Source organism: Dunckerocampus dactyliophorus, chromosome 18 (assembly GCF_027744805.1).
Source record: "Dunckerocampus dactyliophorus isolate RoL2022-P2 chromosome 18, RoL_Ddac_1.1, whole genome shotgun sequence".
Lineage (NCBI taxonomy): Eukaryota > Metazoa > Chordata > Actinopteri > Syngnathiformes > Syngnathidae > Dunckerocampus > Dunckerocampus dactyliophorus.
The window spans coordinates 13,534,997-13,551,907 of NC_072836.1; the positions used below are offsets into that span (position 1 = coordinate 13,534,997).

A 16,911-nucleotide genomic window follows, 5' to 3' on the forward strand; every position below is an offset into this window, starting at 1 on the left:
GTCTTCGTCACCCTTGAGTCAGTCAAACTTGCAGGCTGAGAGTGAATCGTTCATTTTTGTCGGGGAAATGCTTTTTCCACGGGGCTAATACATGTATACAAATGCAGTTAGAGTAACAGCTGCACAACAAGCGATGTCAACTGGTTTCATTTTTAAATTTAGCTAGCGGTAGCAGGGGTAAGGAAGTGAACGGGTTAAAGAAGACGCGTAACTCTGAGACACGATGCAGTACAACACAAGTTTTGAACGACTCATTCATGACTGGCACGTGAGCTGAGCATCTCAACATCACGGCACACTCACCATGTCGGCCCTTTTTTTGTGCAACATCCGGGTACTGACACTGCACTGCATTTTGCTTGTCGGTATGAACGCACTTACGTAAATGACTTAAACAACTTAAACGTAAGTATGCGAGTGCAGGTGACGCTGTAATAATTCAACAGTGAACACAAGAGTCATCATATCAGATATATGGCATAGTTTTACTTTCACATTTTTCATTACAGAGTAACTCTTAATTCTAACACAGGTATTGGACATTTTCTTTTGAACATCAAATACATGAGGCTGCATTAACCAGTGGACAACACACGCACGCACGCGCGCACACACACTCACAGAATGACAAAAAAAAGCTTCTCACTACAATGATTTGTGACTGCCGTGCAGCCATAGATTGTAATATGACAATGTCTTTTGTATTACCTGCTTCCAGTCACACGTATAGAGTCCTCTGTAATTACAATGGACAAGTCTAGTACTCTTCCACTACAGTACATCAATACTGCTGCTCAGGAAGCCCAAGACACAAATTTGTGAATCAAAGAATAACGATATCTAGAAGGGGATAGATGGATGGTCCTTGCCGAACGCTGGAAAAAATGTATGCTGCATTTAATGTGTTCCACGCTGACCATGAAGCAGCATGTGGAGTATATCTTATTTCTTGTATGGTAGGGAAAGACAAGCATTCGCTTTCAAAGGTGTTGTCTTAAAAAAAAAAAAAAAAAAGCAAGTAAGCTGTTTGATGGCTGATGACGCTTGTCTCAAAAAGCCATTTAGCAGCTTAAAAATCATTGTTTAGGTTTACACAGCAGAGCAGTGGATAAGGAGTGGAAACCTTCCTTCCCACTGGCTTCCATCTTTCTACATGAGCAGCCTGGGCTTGATGGGAATGTCTATGACTGCGATAAAGTAAACACACCGGCGCTTATTTACAGACACACTGATACCAAACAAAACCATCGAGTGGACTCATTTCGGAGCAGACGAATCAGGTTGGTCACGCTAGGGGCTCGTGCCAAAAAGCATTAAGTGCATTTTCACTGGCCTACGATCACAGGGAATGTTTCAAATGAACAGAGAGCAGGACCGTCGGGTCTTCCTTCATTATTGGGCCACAAGGAATTATACGTGTGTGCGTGTATGTGTGCGTGTGTAAAGGGCTTGGGAGAAGATAGATGCATGTGTATGATGAATACTATCTCCCAATTGATCAACATCAACTCAAACATCCACCCATACACATACACACACACACACACACACACACTGTACACATAGCATTATTAATACACAGCAGCCAGGATAAAGCAGACACACACATGCACACACACACACTCGCACAGTCCTGGCCGCGACACAGGTAAACACCAAAAACAAAAATAATGTTGCATGATGTTAATAAACAAATTGAAGATGAATTAGAATAATGACAATAATATGGCCGCTGCTGCTAACAGCGGCTGCTTTTTCCCTTATGTAGGTTTTTTTTTTTAAAGATTCTTTGTCGGAGGGACAAGTGTGGGAAGAGACAGGAGGGGAGAGATCGCTGGTGGGGGTGGTGGGAGGAGGACTGGTCTTGATAAAGTTCTGGAGCTCTTGCAAGTCTAGAACTGCTGGGCCAGCAGCTCACAGAGGCGCCTTGACACAGAGTCCTTGCTGCAGCGCAGCGTCAGTCGGTACATCTGCATTCACACACACACACACACACACACACACACACGCACACACATCTTAAATTAGAAAAGCATTGTAATAAATGACAACAATGTGACCTTATTGATGACCAGTGGTGAGCAAATTACTCATTCAATACCAAAGACATATTTATACGTCTTATACGTTTTTTTGCACATGAGGGAAAAAGAGGTCATGACTCAACTGCACACTAATGGATGTCACATTGAGAGCAGTTTTAATCCGTAAAAACAGCCACAAGGTGGCAGAAGTGCATTTGATAAGCGCTCGGCATGGATCTTTTGCATGTAAACAACACAGGAAGGAGGAAGTGGAAGACCATGGATGAGTGTACAAGGTTACGCATTACAGGGAAATTTTAACGCATGCACACACGCACATGCACTGTTTAGTTCCAAATGTGAAAACTGTAAATAGTTCATGGTGTTATATTTGTAAATAAATTGTTATAAACAACCATTTTTTGCGTTGTTTATGTTGTGGTATAGTTTACATATTTGAGATTTGAGCTGTCACAAAAACAAAAAAAATGTGTCAAAGAGAAAGTTATGCTTGAAATGTAGCTTTTCAGAAAAAGCAGTTTTTCTCCCCTGTCTTGTTGGGAACTGATATTTTCCTGAAACTTATCTATGTACCCACTACTGCTGATTACTAAAGAACAGAAAAACGTAGAAACAAACTGGTTGTCTGATGAAAGATGAGAGTCTAATCTTTCTTTTGGTAAGTTCTATGTTTTTACAGCCATAGAATACAATATTCTGTATTCTTTTGAAAAAATGGCTGGGACTGAATGAGTTAAAAAGTAATTAGTTGTAGTTACTCGCTGCAATGTGCTGTTACTCCCCACACTGCTGAAGACATGAATGTACTTTTCTTGGGTCAACAATCAACTACAAAAAGGAATTGTCAAATTAGTAACAGTACAAGCAATCTTTGTGTTACGATGTTTTGTGGTTACAACATACAGTAATCCCTCACCACTTTGGCTTTTCAAAAATGTATAAAATCATGCTGTTTGGTGGTTGAATACGGCCTGTTTGTCAAACAACATGCATATTTAAGCAAATGTTATGGTTTTTTTTGCTTAAATTAAGCATATAAAAAATACAAATATAAGGCATTCAGAAGACACATTCAGATGTTTTTGAAGATATGTAGTATTCTACAATGGTCACTAGGTGTCAGTACTGTTACTGTAGTGTTCAGTGAGACACACAAGCACCAGACTTGATCGCCAGGCTTTTATGGCAGGTTTGAATAATATCACAACCAGCACAATAATCCCTAATAAAAAGATGGGCTACTGCTGTGTCTGTAACCCATGCCAAGCTTAAATCAACTCTGAACCATCAACGTCACTTCTTGTCCACCCGACACTCAACTCCCTTAAAGCCAGAACACATTTACAGCAACACACACGAGCGACTTATCTATGTCTTAAATGGCTTATTTACTGTTATGTGTACAACATTGGGTAATAAGAGTGTAAAGGTGACTTTAAGGCTGTCATTTCATGTCTAGAGGGCTCTAATAATGGTAGAAACAATATTTAGTAGTAATCCATTTAAATAGAACAAATGAAATGAGTCTGGAACCAGCTAACCATAAACGAGGGATTACTAGTTACATACACTAAAAATACATAGTCGAGCGTCACTACACTGATTGACAATTCACTTTTGCCTCCCTTGTGTGGCGCCCATAAGGCGGATAGCCTGAAAAGTGATTGGATTTGCCGTGCCTGGGGGACCTGCTGGAGGGCAATCAAGCTGATCTTGCATCCAAATTCTCCTTAAAGAAGGCGTCTGATCCTCTAAGTTTCACTCGTGATTTTAGAAAAAGTAAGCCAAATATGCTTTTATCTAAACTTTATGTTCCCCTTTCATATCATATAGCCAAGGGGTCACCAACGTGCATGGTGCCGGTGGGCACCAGGGCGCCTCCAAGGGGAGCCTCCAATGACTACACGAGGCGCCTGTAAGCCTGCTTTTCAGTCAGGTTTTCAGTTAATACATCTGAGAACAATATAAAGAAATGCATTGTGAAATACAAAATGGGAGTTGTGGATACCAGCATTTTGTGGGTTTGTTTGGGTTGAAATAAGCTATGAAAATAAATGTTGCAAAAATGAGTAGCTCTTGGCCATTTTCATTTTGTAAAAGAACCTCCTACAAAAAAAAAATGTTGGTGACCCCTGATATAGCCAATAGTACATTTAAAAATGTACACGTAATTGGTTTCAGTATCGGTATCGGCCGATGTCACTCATGGATGATCGGCAGCATAAAACCCTGATCGGAGCCTCCCTAGTTTTAGGTACAGTATCGTACTTGTACATATACAGAGGATCTGCAGTAGTACAGTAAAAGTCAGTTATGATGACGCCCCTTGGTCTGGCTCACTGACATCAACATAATTGGGATTTGTAACTCAAAAATCCAACGATTTTTCATTAAATACGACACATTATTGTATACCATGAAATTCCATTCATTATTAATTAAAGGTCAACAAATCAACAATTTGATCATTTGAAAAAAAAAAAAAAAAATTACAAAAGACATTAAATATTTTTGTTTGAAACTAGACTGAAATCAGGCGTGTGTGTTGTACCTGTGCCTGGGCATTGGGCTCCAGTCTTAGCAGACAGCCAACCTGCTGACCCTTGGTCTGGATCACTCCAGCAGACACGTAGTTCTCTGGGTTAGGATCGACATTGTCCAGCAGGGCCGCTCCGAGTCCCAGTAGCTAGAAAAAAAAGATCCGGGAGTGAGCAATTACAGACTGTGCAGTAATCGTGTTTTGATCTGTCAAATCTTAAGTACGTTTGATCATGTGCACAATTACTATAGCTTCTGCTTGGACCGCGGCAGCTATTGAACTCTGATGAAAAAAAGCATCTGTGACTCTGGGAATACAGATTGTAGGCAGGACTACAAGGTTTATAATGTGTCTTTCTGTGTAAATATCCCATGTTACAACATGGACACTTGCGGCTTATAGACAAGTGCGACCTATATATGTACAATTTTTTTTTTCTCTTTAAATTTGGTGGGTGCTGCTTACATTCAGATAGGTGTGCTCGATAGTCCAGTATTTATGGTAGTTTACCAAAGGGGTCATGTGAGAAACGGGCCAACAAGCAGACCTAAATTATGCTTAATATCAAATAAATGTTTCCCATACATTCATTTCTTTGTGGCGGCCAACCACAAAGAAATATGGACCACCACAGATAACTGTTTTGTTTTTAGATTTGGCTGCCTGTTCCCCCTCACTCAAACACAAAATAGGACTGTGTGTAGCTTGTCGTTACAACTCTGTAGATGTACAATGATTGTGTACATTATCTTTAAAATCAGCACACACTTACATTTGTCACTGCAAATGTATTTACTGTATGATTCTAATCATTTTTGACATTTTCTGTAAGTAAAAATCGCCAAATTTGCGCATTTCACGTGTGCCACAAAAACCAGCGCTATCCAGAGTCGAAGCAGGAGCCAGCTCGGGCTAGGGTGAAGACAAATATTTTACAAATATCAAAAAATATCCAAAAAAAAAAAAGATCCCAACAAAACAATGTTGACATACCTTAGCCTTAAGAACTTCTGTGTCCATGCTGTGGTTGGCCTTGAATATCTTTTGTGCTTCTTGTTGCGGCCTAAAGAAGAGTTCACACAAAAACTTTACAATGACCCTAAATAAACTGACAAAACACTTAATTACAAAAAAAAAAAAAAAAAAACTTACTGGCTCAGCTGTTTCCAACGCTGGAAGAAATCATTTGAGGACATTTCAGTCGGCTGGAAGAATTTATTGATGGTGACGGGCAGCTTGAGGGTCAGGTTTTGCAGAGCTCCTCCATATCTGTAATACAATGGAACCTTGGTTAGTGTCATTACTATTGTTCCAGAAGGTCCAACTAACTGAAACAGACGCTAACTGAATCAACTTTTCCCATAAGAAATAATGTAGTCCAATTAATCCATTGCAGAGAGCCATAAATGTTAACACAAAACAAGTTTTTATAGTTTATGATTATAGTTTGACATGCGGAAAACAATTCAAAATGCATATGAATACATAAGGATGACGACTGAAAGGGATAAATGAACATTTAAGGTTACCTTTACCTTAAATGGTAGTGTTCTTGATGTGACATTTAAGTTTACTTTTACTTGAATTAAAGACTTGATTGTTCCCCAAGATACGATATGGCAGCGAGATCAACACGGACACCATCTCTCTGCTTTGCCATGAGTTATGGCTTGAATTAAATAATGTTTTTCTACCTCAGTAACCCAAAATAGAGCCAAAGAAAGTTGCAAGTCCCAGCATTTTGATAAAGAAGGTGAGAAACACTACTTAAGTCAAGAAATAACTCATGGAAAAACAGGAAGGCGGTGGTGGTTGATCTCGCTGCCACATCGTGTCTTCGAGAACAATCAAGTCTTTAATGAAGGTAAAAGTAAACTTAAATGTTCATTTATCACTTTAATTTGTCATTTAAATGCGTTTAGAATTGTTTTATACATGTGAAACTAAAAACGTGTTTTGTGTTCACAAGTCAACTGCTGACATCACACACGGGCGACATAACGTGGCTGACTTCTGTTCTGGTTGCCATTTTGTAAGCTAGGATGCTAACAAGGAGGGATGCGTTTGTGCTAAAAATCCATTAAGAACACAGTTGGACTCAAAATTGTGGCATATATTTTCGACGTAAACCGAAAAAAAAAAAAAAAACACTAATGGGGGCGGAAGCTAACCAAGGTTCTACTGTGCAGGATCTTTGCAGGATTTCATACATAAAGATGGGCTAACTGAAAACCCCTTTCTGTTTGACCTTGCTCTGTTTCTCTCCGAAAGCCCACAAAGACACCTGTACCTGTTGCTTAATTGTCTCTCAATTTACTCAGAATGACCGGTTTGTGCAGATGAAAGATGGAGCAAAGGGCATTTACTTTCTAGTATGCAACAAAACCCATTACTGGCACTAAAGCAGGGGTGTCCAAAGTGTGGCGAGGGGACCATTTGCGGCCCGCAGCTGTTTGTTTTTTAATTGGCCTGCCGCACATACAAAAAATATAATTTAACAAGAATTTTTTTTAAGAATAAAGTCAAAATCTAAAAAGAAAAAAGTTGCATTTTTGGAAAATTTGGTTGAGGGAAAAAGTTTTTAAAATTTACGGAAATAAAGTCAGAATATTCTAAGAAAAAAAAATTACCTACATTTTTTTTAAAGAAGAAAGTTGAAATATTTGGAAAAAAAAAAAATGGGTGGGAGCAGAGAAAGAAGTTTATAGTAATATGATTTTCCCCTACAGTATGTTACAAAGCTGAGATGCATTTTTTTTCTTGAAATATATATCTTAGCATATCTGCATGTGTTGCTTTACAAAATATCAAAGTGGCCCTTGCATCCTAGCATTGAGTGCCAATATGAAGGTGAAAATAAATAACATTACACACATCAGTCATTCACACTTGTGACTCTTTTTTGAGCTCACCTGAACTTGATGTTGAGCAGTGGTGCATCAGAAAAGTCAGTCAAACACTCGATGTTGAGGACCTGCTGGATTTGGGCTCCTCCCTCTACCAGTGGCTCCACTGGTTTGGTCTGAACATTAAGCTGTGGTTTGCTGTTAGGGACCATTAAACACTGTCTTGATAACATGGGTTTAAAAATTGGAACCAGTGTCGTTGATAAAAGTCCACTTACAAAACAAATCTGCTTCAACAGATATTTGCCATGCATATGCTAAAATATCTTGCTGGTCCACATGTATACTGCCTGAAGGTTTGATCCCATCCACTGACAGGCAACAGAAATGAAAGGATATGAGACTGAAGCTCTCCAGGACAGTTGACTGTAGTGGTGAAGCTGGCAAATTGCACTGATGTCTTGTTCCCATAGAATAAATACATTCTCCCTATGAGAAAGACAACTTGTCAATGAACACAGCAGGCTCTCAAAATACCACTCATTTAGTCATGCATCTTCATGTATCTAATCTCATCTGTACAGTAAATGTCTACCAGAGTGTCATTTGTTTTTTAAGGTGCCCCGCCAAACATCAAAAGTTAACTGATCTGTTGCAGATAACTGACTACTGATTTATTGTGCATAATTCAGAAGGATACAGTTGCCCCTTGTTTATAGCGGTTGAGTGTTTCTAGACCTGACCACATTAAATGAACTTCCGTGACATAGTAAGTAATAAATTTAATATTTTCATAGTTAGAGCTTAGAAAACCTGATGACTTTCTAAATACGTTTTTTCACATTAATATACCCTTGTAGACATGAAATAACACCCCTTTAGTCACCTTAACACTCCTATCATTCATTGTTTACACCAAATTGCAACTCTTTTGCTGCAGGGATTCGAGACAGCCGGAGGTAAGAAGCTAGTGAGCTCACCAGTATTATTTGTTTGTCAGAATTTCTTTCTTCTAAACCTACAAAGCCAAAAACCTACCACTTCCACACGGGATGAGAGGAGAACTCTTTTCACTCTATTATGACTTCATGCAGTGTTACGGTAATGTAATGTCTCGATGTTTTTTGTCATTACTGCCGCCTCGTGACCAGATTACATATCACTTGTAGTTCAATATGTTTTGACTAATAATAGGCCATATTCTACCATGAAACAGCAAAAAAAAAACCAACAAAAAAAAACACAATATAGTGAAGGAGCGATAATCAAACTGCAATACTGCGCAGGGCGACTATATACCTAGAGCCAGAAATAGATGTTTGTGTGGAAATTGTGCTGCAGGGAGTTCCTAAAGTCTAGACACACAGTGAAAAAATACGTTTATATAAATATGTACAATTAGAAACAAACACACTAGTATAAAAAAAATAAAAATAAAATTTAAATAAATGTTTTTTTTTTAATTACTTTACTTAATCTTACTATATTATTCATAGAGTGATTGGAAAGTAACTGCCTTATTTAAAATACTATTCATTTATTTATTATAAATAAAAATGTATTTATTTCCGACCTTCCTGTGGTGCTGCAAGGAAGGAACACTCCAGCAAGGTACGACATTCAGCCACGGGTTAGGTAAAATTCTTATGCCACTAAACACAATCAAAAAAATTTAAATAAAGAAATAAGTATTTTAAAATAGAGAGTTACCTTTCAATCGCCTGTATATTATCATATCTATGTTTTATGTATGTTTTTTCATTTTTACAATTATTGTTTTTAGAATGATTTAATCTATTATTAATCACTTAATTTATTAATTAAACTTTTTTTTTGTATAATGTATGTACTTGTATATTATATGTTCAGACTTTAGGGTCACCCTGCATATTGGACTCACCAAATAGAGCCAGACGGTAAATCTACTCAGGCGGCCTCGTTACTCACCCAGATTTTGACGATATTCGGACTTGATGCCAATCTGTAAAAGTTGATTCTCAAACAGAACTCCATTGTTCTTGCACACAAACCTGTTAGATGAAGACAGTTTTAATTGAAATGGTCAAGTCGAGAAAAGCAAGTGAACACCACAGCAACAGCACACAGTGAAGGCGGGGGGGTGAAACATTATCCAAAGATTCAACTTTTGCCCTGTGGAGCACCTGGTTCAAATGATTGGGCTATATTGATTTGGGGGTTACGTGGTTCATAATCCTGTCGCCCCATATACCCTGGTCTGACGAGGGTTCACAAAATGGCTAGCATCCAGATTGCTGGTGAGTTGAATGAGTAAAAACTAGACCACAGGAGCCAAAGTCAGGTGGCCTGGAGGGAAATTTGTAGTTTTCAATTCTATCTTCTAAGAGCGAGATGAAGGCAGGCGAGGACCGCCTACACTGTTTAAGGCAGGGCACACAAAAACCCATTTGATGATCCAGTGGAACTGCAATTTTGTAACATTTATAATGATTATATAAGTGTAAAAAGAAGCTATCCACTGTAAAGTTAAGGTACATCTGTCGAGATTAAGACATCTAACTTATTTTCTTATTGAAGTCAACTGCTGCCATATTGTACTGAGCAGCCGGAACACAGATGCATGTACTTTCATCCTTTATAACACTGCAGCAATGAAATAATATCAATTTCTGGGTTTACGGTGTTAATCACACTTTCTCTTGACTTTACATGACTGGTGCCCTTCTGTGATAGCGTAAAAAAAAAATTGAAAAAGCCACACAAAAAGCAGTCGATTGATGGGGGGAGGGCAAAGCGTTTCCAGGGAGGGCCGCATGCAGAAAAGCTGAAAGATGCGGGAGGCCACTTTGATATATTATGTACATTAAAAATGCTAAAACCAATCCAATGTAGTGGAGGTCAATATACTGTACAGTATGTTAAACTCTCTGATTAAAACAACATCATAGGTTTGTGTTCCAGGTAACAAAGCACATTAGTGTAATGATAACATATCATTAATTTTATTTTTAGGCTATTCCGAGGTCCCAAAAAACCCAAAATGCGGTCAGAAAATGGCCCCCCCCTGTCCGCACTTTGGACACCACCACAATAGATGCTCACTATCGCATGACATTGCCATGCAGTGAATGTAAAAGGGCTATTTCTATAAAAAGATTAAAATTGCATGAAAATAAAGGGCATTCAAATTTTTGGGGTGTATAAAGAATTAATTACACTGGGGAATAAAGAACTGTTTTTTTTTGGTTCCTCAGATGTTTGATCTGACTCTAAATGTATTGAATACACTGAATGAAAATGACCTCAATACTTGATAAAAAAAAAAAAGAAAGAAAAAATCGAGGTCGATAATTTTGATGCCTTGATAAACTGACATGTGCGACGTGTATGTATGCCTGTTCCATTTCCTCGTCTTGCAGTAGTACACAGGCTGGACGACAAGAGGGTTCACTCTGCTTGTGTCTGAGAGAATTGGTTGTACAGTCAAATTAAGGGGAAAGAGTGAGCCTCCTGTCCTATTCAGCGTCTTTGTCACAGTACGTGGGGGCTAGCTACGTAGTGATTGAATACACTGAGTGCTAGCGAGCAGTTAGCAAGTAAACGCTAATATGAATGAAAGCCGACAAGTAATAGTTTCTAAGCCGAATGCCACAGTTCCAGTGTGGATGTGCTGTGGGGCATTCGTGCCGGCGGTTGGCGCTTGCTTGTGAAGTGTATGTGTATGTGAAGTGGTGAAGTGGTGACGCCCCGATTTGTAAGTGCTATATAGTAGGCATCTTCTGTGCCGCTTACAAATACCCTACACTTAACTACCATCTAGTGGCACAAATGTGACATGACACAGTGATCAATGAATAATAAACTTGATGGATAATATGGTCTGAAAAAATGGTCAAAATTATCAATTATCGTCGATAATTTATAGCACAATTATCGACCAGCAAAATTTGTTATTGTGACAGGCCTGACAACAAATACCGGGGCCATATGAGGAATTATGATGCCATACCAATAAATCCTATCAAATAAAAAAATGCATTAAAAAAACATTAACATTAAAAAAATAGCTAAATTAATTTAAAATTTTTTATTTTTTTTTTAAACGGCGTCGCTCGTGTACAACCTCCCCACCCACTGCCTCAGACATCTCTCGCACTAGCTTCACAAACACCTAAAAACACAGCAGAAAAATTGAATAATCCAAGGGAAAATATATTTCTTCACAGACAAGACAACAAAGCTTGCATGCACATAGAAAAAGACCTTACTTGTTAAGAAGTTCATCAGCCTCAGACAGAGGGGGAGCAGGATCCTCAGAGGGAGGAGCAGAGCTGAAAGACCACAAGACGCAAGGACGGAGAGACAGACCACAGAAAAAGAAGAGTCATAGATGTGTGTGAAGAAGAGAAGACATTCACACGACACATGCACGCAGGCAATGCAATGGCAGATTGGTTAAGAAGAATAGAAGAGAAGAGGAAAAAAGATAAAATGCAGAAATGGTTAGTAACAGCAGACAAAAATGATCATTACAAATACCAGCAGTATGTATTTGGACATTTTCTGATATCGATAAATGAATATGAAATGGGCCAGAAGAGATGCTAATATTCAGCTTTGACTTAGCAAGGTCATAACTTTACATGCAACACAGACAACACCCTGCAAACACATACAGTATATATCAGTGTTTCCCATGCATTCATTTATTTGTGGAGGCCCGCCACAGATAAATTTGGATGGTCACAAATAGATTTGGCGCTACCTGTTTGTCCTTGCTCATGAACATATTATAATTAGGGATGACTCGATCCGATCTTCAGGATCGGAATCGGCTGCCGATCCGCTGTGTTTTGAAAATCGGATAAAATCGGCTTCCACCACGAGATCGGGCAAATCAGAATGCTGTATTACGTTCGTAGCTCTGGGCCACACTCCAACAAGGTAAGTGACCCTCAAGTGAGCCCTCAAGGTTGGTTGCCACTCAACTCCCGCCACCCGCAAGAAGAAGAAGAAAACGCAACAACACCATGCAGACATGTCCGTGGTGTACCGTGGTGGTTAGTTTCACGTTGGATATTCGGCTCCGTAGCTACAGTGGTAGTTCCCTCTCACTGTGCCCGGACTGCTGTGTCATGGTGCGGGCAGCTCGCGCGGGATGTGCCGCTCTAACTGCTGGTTGTTTGTACTAGGGACCCTCCATAAATTATAGCGTTGACACAAATGATTCTATAATCATGTCAAATGATTAGTTACCCTAAAAGTGTTTTGCATGCATTTTTTTCAAATTTATCTCTTATTGGATGGACTTTTATCGCAACTTTTATTGGATTAGGGACAAGACTCACCGAGGTTTGATCCAAAAGCCAAACAATATTGTTGGTCATGCTGTGTAACAAAAAAAGTTAATTAAGCAATACTTGTTGGTTGCATTTTTTAATGCTTTGAAGAGCTATTTTCTTAACCATATTCAATTACAGAAATTCATGTTAGTAACAAAAGCTTATTATCATTTATTAAAAAAAAAAAAAAAAAGGATCGGTACCGGATCGCACTGGAAGCCAAAAGATGTGGATCGGGACATCCCTAATTATAATAGGACTGTGTGTAGCACAGTAAATGGCATTGTAACTGCTTCTTAACACACATCATATGCACCACATAAAAACGCATTCACTGGCTGTCATGCGCATTTTGGCCAATCTGAATGAAGCCTGAAAAAACTAGTAATGTGCATTATAAAGCATCTGCTCATCAAGATGAGTTATTACATGTACAGTAACATATACATTATCTTAACCTGTGGGAAACACTGTATATAATATACAATCAGTACTTGCAGGTAAAATGACCGAATCTGGAACCAATAGAATAGAAAATGAATAACTTTCCAAATACATTCACACTGCACTCTACCACAGGCACAGTTCACATGATTTACTGTAAGCAGTACAGTACATAGGCAACAAATTAGCAGTAGCTTGATGCCAATAATTATAATAAATTTGATGTGCAAAATACATCTGTGAGTGCTTTTTTTCATATCAGTGCAATGTTAATGTATACAGTAGATGTCAAGTTGCAGTGTATGTGCTCACAAAAGTCGCACTCCATGTGTAAACCTGCGTTACTTTACGTTGCATTAAATAATGGACTAATGGACAATATTTATGCTGTTATGGCAATATCATGTGATTTAATGATAACATGGGACCATTGAATTAAATTTAGACTAATTCAAGATCTTTGATGCAAATCTAAACTAAATGGGTCAGCAAGCTACCTGTTAACAAAAACAAACATTACCAACATTCTATGATATCAATGACATTATGACAGTGTGAAGGTGCCATAATAGTAGTGGGTTTCTAGCTAAAGTCTGTAATTTACTACAGGGCCCTTACTCCGAGTCACCAGAACCCTCCACCAATAGGGAGTCAGAGGTCTCGGTGGGCTGTTCCAGATCTCTGTCAATGTCCAATCACGGTATAGGACGGAGGACAGACGCGCACACAGACACACGCACGCACGCAGGAAAATGGAGAGAAGGAAAGGAGAGAAAAAGACCAAAGAGTCACATACACAGAAAGTTCAAATGAACAGACAAGTAAAGCGGACCTGCCAACCAGGGAGAAGTCCACACTAGCGCTCACGAAGACTCTTACAAATTAATTAACTATGTGCTACACTACACAAAGAACCAGTCCACACACATTCTGTGCGATAAGAGTGATGGGATGAGCTGAATTAGGGGACGGGGGAGTTGGGGCCTTACTCTAGGGCAGCCTAACTACTGTAGTTGCTGGTTCACCAATTAAAGTAAATGCAATCCACTTATTTTCTTACAAAAGGGCTTTTTATATATATATATATATATATTGTTCAAAACCAAAACTAGCCTAGCCATTGCGAGCACATTTAGTTGTGACTTTCGCCAGAGACTTGAGAATGGAAGGCAAAGATTTTTTTAACCAATAGCAATTTGTTGACGTTTTTCCTCCCTTTGTGCATATTTTTATTTTGATTCTTCTGTTTATATATGATATATTATACCAGTGGTCACCTCCTCGAAAAACATCAGACCTCACAATTGCGCGGCGTATCACTTTGCGCTATGTGTTCCACAGTGCTTTCATGCGTGGATGAAGATGTTATGACTGCACCACTCGCGTCGCAGCGGTCTTCATCCGCTGTGGAATACACATCTACTCTACTACATTCCTCATCACCAAAATCTGACCAGGAATCTGCTCACAGGTCGAAGTGGGGAGTAAGTCACTGCTGATTGATGCACAACACTGCTGATAGGGATGTCAAACGACTTCATGTCAAAAAATCCAAACTATCCCTTTAAGTTTAAAGACATATGTCGCACATTTCAATATATGATACAAACCAAAAACCTCAGTTTTACCCATCCACGCGCAAGATCTCCACTCTGGTCAGGAGTTACGATTGCGACGATTAAATCTAGCCCTTCTTCCAGCAACCCAATGCCACAGATAGATCACAGTCCTGTGGGACACACTGGACAGAATTTGAAAATTTTGACTAATATCTGAATGCACTTTTCTCCAGGTTGACAGGTCCATATCAGACAAAGATAGAGTAAAGAACAGCAACCATCATACATAATTCACTACTAGTTGAAAAAGCATTCTTACCGAACAAACATACAACAAACACCAACTCAAATGACAATTTTAAGACAATGTGACAAAGCCAAGGACCACCTTTATGGTCCAAAAACGTTTGAGAGCCACAGTTTGAAGTGTCTGTAAAAGCCCCTCAGCAACCATATTACTACTTTCCTCAAGAGTTTTAAATTTGATAGAACCAAGATCATCCCAGGTGAACGACTGATCTCTCTGCATGTCAAGACAAGAGAGAATTTGAAAAATGGGCCATGAAACCCAACCCTCACAAAGGATTCTACATCTGCTCATTAGGTTGATTTTTCACCTTAGGAAGCCATCGTCATTCACCGCAGCAGAAGGTGCAGCGGGGCCCGCTTCAGAGAACACATCCACCAGCAGGCTGCCAGCACTGGTTGGAGCTGTGCCAACAGAAGGTCCAGATCGGATGCCAAGGAGGTCTGCTGATGGGGATGGGGTGGACTGGAAAGAAAGGTACACTTAAACCGCTTATTCTAAGAAGATGTTGGAACAACAGTAGATCCCCACTATTTGTGGGGGGGTTACATTTCAAGACACCCCTACAAATGGTGAAAAAACACAATTAGAGGCACCTATTAAAAGTCCCAAAAATGCCTTAAAAAAAAAATAAAAAACCTCCATATCATATAACAGTTACTAAAACGCATTTTAAATTCAGTTTTACACATTAAGAAACAAGTACAGGCATGCAGTCACCATACCTGTCAACTTTTGCATTAGAATATAAGAATTTTTTTCAGAAACAAAGGGAATACGCGGCAAAATTTTAACCAGCACCCCCCCACAGATGCTTGAAAAATCTGCTGGCCTAACAGTTACCGGCTACAGGATACATTACACCAATGATGCCGAGTGGACCGGAACTACTGTACTGTACTGCAGTGGCAGAAACAGAGAAGATTTTTTTTTTTAATGAAAGTTAAGACAAAAAATACAATCAACTTTTAAAATGGGACGGCGCCGGAAAAGAAGGGCATAATATGGGAGTTTCCCAGGGAAAACGGGAGGGTTGACAGGTATGCATTGTACTTCAGGATCACCACTTGAGTGAATTGACTTGAGACAATGCCATGCTGGATTCATAGCTACAGCACACTTTTCCCCACTACAGATATCGGCATCAAATCACTTTAAAATCACCTTCACTTTAAATTATTTACTACTCAACGCATAGAAAAAAATCTGTGAACATGTGGGGGTGCGCATGCCAAACAGAATAGGCGGGGATCTACTGTACTGTGCGACTGCTGATATGCAGCCAAATGCAACCCAGAATGGCCTGCACACAATCTGCTTACAGCATTGGAGGCAGCCATGGCTGTTGTGTCTGGGCCCCGTTCACTGCCTCCATTCAGCTCCCCGCCTTCCCGTTTGTTGTCTTCCAGGTCTGTCACTGATACTGCACCAGGACCCTTCTTCTTCTTCAGTTTAGCCAAGATTGAAGACTCCCTCTCGGGGAAAGGAGGCATCTCCTCCAGAACGGTGGCCTAAAAGAACAGAAACAACATTCAAAAATGTGATCACTGCAGACAAGCCCTAGAATAATGTGGTACTAGGGTAAGGTATTAGTCAATATTTTACGGCAGGGGTGTCCAAAGTGCGACCCGGAGGCCATCTTCTGCCCGTAGCAAATTCTTTATTAACCCTCGGCACATAATGATATATAATAAAATATTACACTATTTTGCTTTGTCACCTATAACACAAAGCTAAGATGTTGTTTTTCAGATAGATTAGCATATACTGACTTACACTGGATGGTTTTGGCATCTTTAATGCACAAAACATGCAATAGTGGGCCCCTGCATCCTTAAATTTTGGGGAAA

The 16,911-nt window shown here is 39.4% G+C and overlaps 1 protein-coding gene across 3 annotated transcripts in view; it reads right to left on the reverse strand.

Annotated features, from left to right (window-relative positions):
- Window positions 1-466: 466 nt before the first annotated feature.
- The window catches only part of ap2a1 (adaptor related protein complex 2 subunit alpha 1), a 36,312-nt gene continuing 19,867 nt past the window's right edge, over window positions 467-16,911 (reverse strand). Inside the window, exons 12-22 of one of the 3 annotated variants that reach the window (XM_054759817.1) lie at window positions 16,384-16,572; window positions 15,372-15,526; window positions 13,814-13,876; window positions 11,678-11,740; window positions 9,378-9,460; window positions 7,833-7,919; window positions 7,497-7,623; window positions 5,737-5,853; window positions 5,578-5,647; window positions 4,597-4,731; window positions 467-1,970 (exon numbers count right to left, since the gene is read on the reverse strand). In XM_054759817.1, coding sequence (XP_054615792.1) covers window positions 1,893-1,970; window positions 4,597-4,731; window positions 5,578-5,647; window positions 5,737-5,853; window positions 7,497-7,623; window positions 7,833-7,919; window positions 9,378-9,460; window positions 11,678-11,740; window positions 13,814-13,876; window positions 15,372-15,526; window positions 16,384-16,572 — 1,167 coding nt within the window. In that variant the 3' untranslated portion in view covers window positions 467-1,892. The remainder of the gene's footprint in view (window positions 1,971-4,596; window positions 4,732-5,577; window positions 5,648-5,736; window positions 5,854-7,496; window positions 7,624-7,832; window positions 7,920-9,377; window positions 9,461-11,677; window positions 11,741-13,813; window positions 13,877-15,371; window positions 15,527-16,383; window positions 16,573-16,911) is intronic. The other 2 variants (XM_054759818.1, XM_054759819.1) reach the window with 2 other exon arrangements.